Genomic DNA, 2,516 nt, shown 5'->3' with positions numbered 1-2,516 from the left:
CCCTTTTCCTTGGAGAACGCTCACCCCGGCAGACGCCGGTGAGACCCAAGCGCCGGGGCCGCCCGCCGCCCCGCCTGCAGCCCGGGCGCGGGAAGCGGGAGCGAGGGCTACCTGTTAGCTGTGCGAAGGGTGCGAGCGGGCCTGCGCGAACCCCTCAGGGCCTGCAGGGCGGGAGGCGTCAGGGAGCAGTGTCTGCCTGGCGTAACCCCACCGCCCCCCTTCCCCCTGCTTCCCCTCCTCTCCCTCCATCTCCTTCCCTCCCACACGCTGTGTTGGCCGGGCAGAGAGGTTTCTGACAGGCAGTCTGGGTCTGACACCGCCTGGGCACCTTCCCCACGGGCTCGGCGCTTGCAGCCCCCCCTGCCCTGAGAAGCCCATCCGGGTCTCTCAGCACTAGGCCTCGGTCTGACCCACAGCTTTTCCGTTTCTTACACACACGGTTAAGCCAGCATTAGTCCATTCAAGTCTAAATATAGCACAGGAGTCATCCACCACTTTGTGCTTTCCCAACACTACAACCCTGTCTGGCTCTGTGCAGTGGGCTTGGGGATGGTTTCTTCTTCTGCCCTAGTTTCATTTTACCAGAAGCGCTTCAGGTGTTTTCCAGTAACCAGGTAAAGAGCTGGCATCCGTGTTTGACGTGGGAAGAGCAGAGCCCCAGAGAGCAACAGCACTTTTGTCCTGCAGTAAGACAAAACCCACGCAGAGCCTCCCTCTCTCTACCTCCATTTTTACCGGGCCATGGCATTTTCCAAGTTAACTGAAAGTCTGCTGGGAACGTTGTGTTTTAATGTTATAATCTCAGAAATATTGGCAGAAGAACCAACTACCTCGGGAGGCAGGGGTCAAAACAATGCAGCTCTTTTTTGGTGTAAAGGTAATTATCCATATTAAAACAACCAGATGGCTTTTGTTTCTAAAACAGGGTCAGGCTGGATCAGGTCAATAAATATTGGACTATATGTGTTTTTAAGGATATGTGGTGATCTGATCATGCAGCCTTACACATGAAGGAGGTGGCTCTGTATCTTACAGGAATGACAGACTTGAGAGAAAATGCTGCCCATTAAAGAGCAGAACAGTCTATTACCAGCAACACAGCTCTGTGGTAGGGAGAGGACAGCATGAACAATGAAAATGTCTTACACGTGGAAATAAAAGTACAACACAGCTGTACACTTGTTTGTTACATGCTTTTAGTCCCCTGTAAAGCTGTTGAAATCATGGAATCATAGAATAGTTTGGGTTGGAAGGGACCTTTAAATGTCCAACCCCTCTGCAATGACCAGGGACATCTTCAACCCGATCAAGTTGCTCAGAGCCCCGTCCAGCCTGACCTTGAATGTTTCCAGGGATGGGGCATCTACAATATCTCTGGGCAACCTGTTCCAGTGTTTCACCACCCTCATGATAAAACTTTCCTTCCTTATACCTAGTCTAAACCTACCCTGTTTTAGTTTAAAACATTAGTCCTTGTCCTATGGCACCAGGCCCTACTAAGTAGTTTGTCCCCATCTATCTTGTAAGCTCCCTTTAGGTACTGAAAGGCTGCAATAAGGTCTTCCCGCAGCCTTCTCTTCTCCAGGCTAAATAACCCCAACTCTCTCAGCCTGTCCTCACAGGCAAGGTGCTCCAGCCCTTGGATAATTTTTGTGGCCTCCTCTGGACCCACTCCAACAGGTCCATGTCTTTCCTGTGCTGAGGACCCCAGAGCTGGATGCTGTGCTCCAGGTTGGGTCTCACCAGAGCAGAGCAGAGACGCAGAATCACCTCCCTCACCCTGCTGGCCACCCTTCTTTTGATGCAGCCAAGGGTGCGGTTGGCTTTCTGGGCTGTGAGCGCATGTTGCCAGCTCATGTCCAGTTTTTCATCCACCAGTACCCCCAAGTCCCTCTCAGCCGGGCTGCTCTCAATCCCTTCGTCTCCCAGCCTGTATTGATACCGGGGGTTGCCCTGACCCAGGTGCAGGACCTTGCACTTGGCCTTGTTGAACCTCATGAGGTTAACACAGGCACACTTCTTGAGCTTGTCCAGGTCCCTCTGGATGGCATCCCGTCCCTCAGGCATGTCAACCACACCACTCAGCTTGGTGTTGTCTGGAAACTTGGTGAGGGTGCACTCAATCCCAGGCATCGATGAAGATATTAAACTGTTACTGATGAAGATATTAAAAAGTACTATTGAACAGAAATACCGGTGTGGGGTCTATGACTCCTACACAGTGTCCCCAGAGCAGCCCCTGGTGGTTGTCTGACCATGCTCTCATGGCACAGAACTTACTTTCAAATGATTCAGCAGAAGTTTGGGCTGATTTCTTTTGTTTGAAAGAAAACACAAAGAAAAGAGAACAATTCAGCAGGTTGGTTTTGCAGTGAGAATGAATGGGCAGCGGGCTAAACTGCCTTTAGCATAATTACAGTAAGACACAGAGCTGCTGTGCTAATGATCCCTTAAATTAAACTTCCATGTGAACTAATATGTGCAGTTTCTGTGCTTGACTGCTGCCCTCTCTTGGC

The 2,516-nt window shown here is 51.1% G+C and overlaps 1 protein-coding gene across 1 annotated transcript in view; it reads right to left on the bottom strand.

The window, feature by feature from the left end:
• Window positions 1-729, bottom strand: part of SLC25A46 (solute carrier family 25 member 46) — a 15,127-nt gene extending 14,398 nt beyond the window's left edge. The window contains exons 1-2 of the mRNA XM_009648676.2: window positions 583-729; window positions 51-111 (exon numbers count right to left, since the gene is read on the bottom strand). Of these exons, the coding sequence (XP_009646971.2) occupies window positions 51-111; window positions 583-729 (208 nt within the window). The remainder of the gene's footprint in view (window positions 1-50; window positions 112-582) is intronic.
• Between the last annotated feature and the right edge of the window lie 1,787 nt (window positions 730-2,516).

This window comes from Egretta garzetta, unplaced genomic scaffold (genome assembly GCF_000687185.1).
Source record: "Egretta garzetta isolate BGI_Z169 unplaced genomic scaffold, ASM68718v1 scaffold271, whole genome shotgun sequence".
Taxonomy (NCBI): domain Eukaryota; kingdom Metazoa; phylum Chordata; class Aves; order Pelecaniformes; family Ardeidae; genus Egretta; species Egretta garzetta.
Note: the sequence above shows the minus strand (reverse complement) of the source record. Positions and strands in the feature narration are given on the sequence as shown.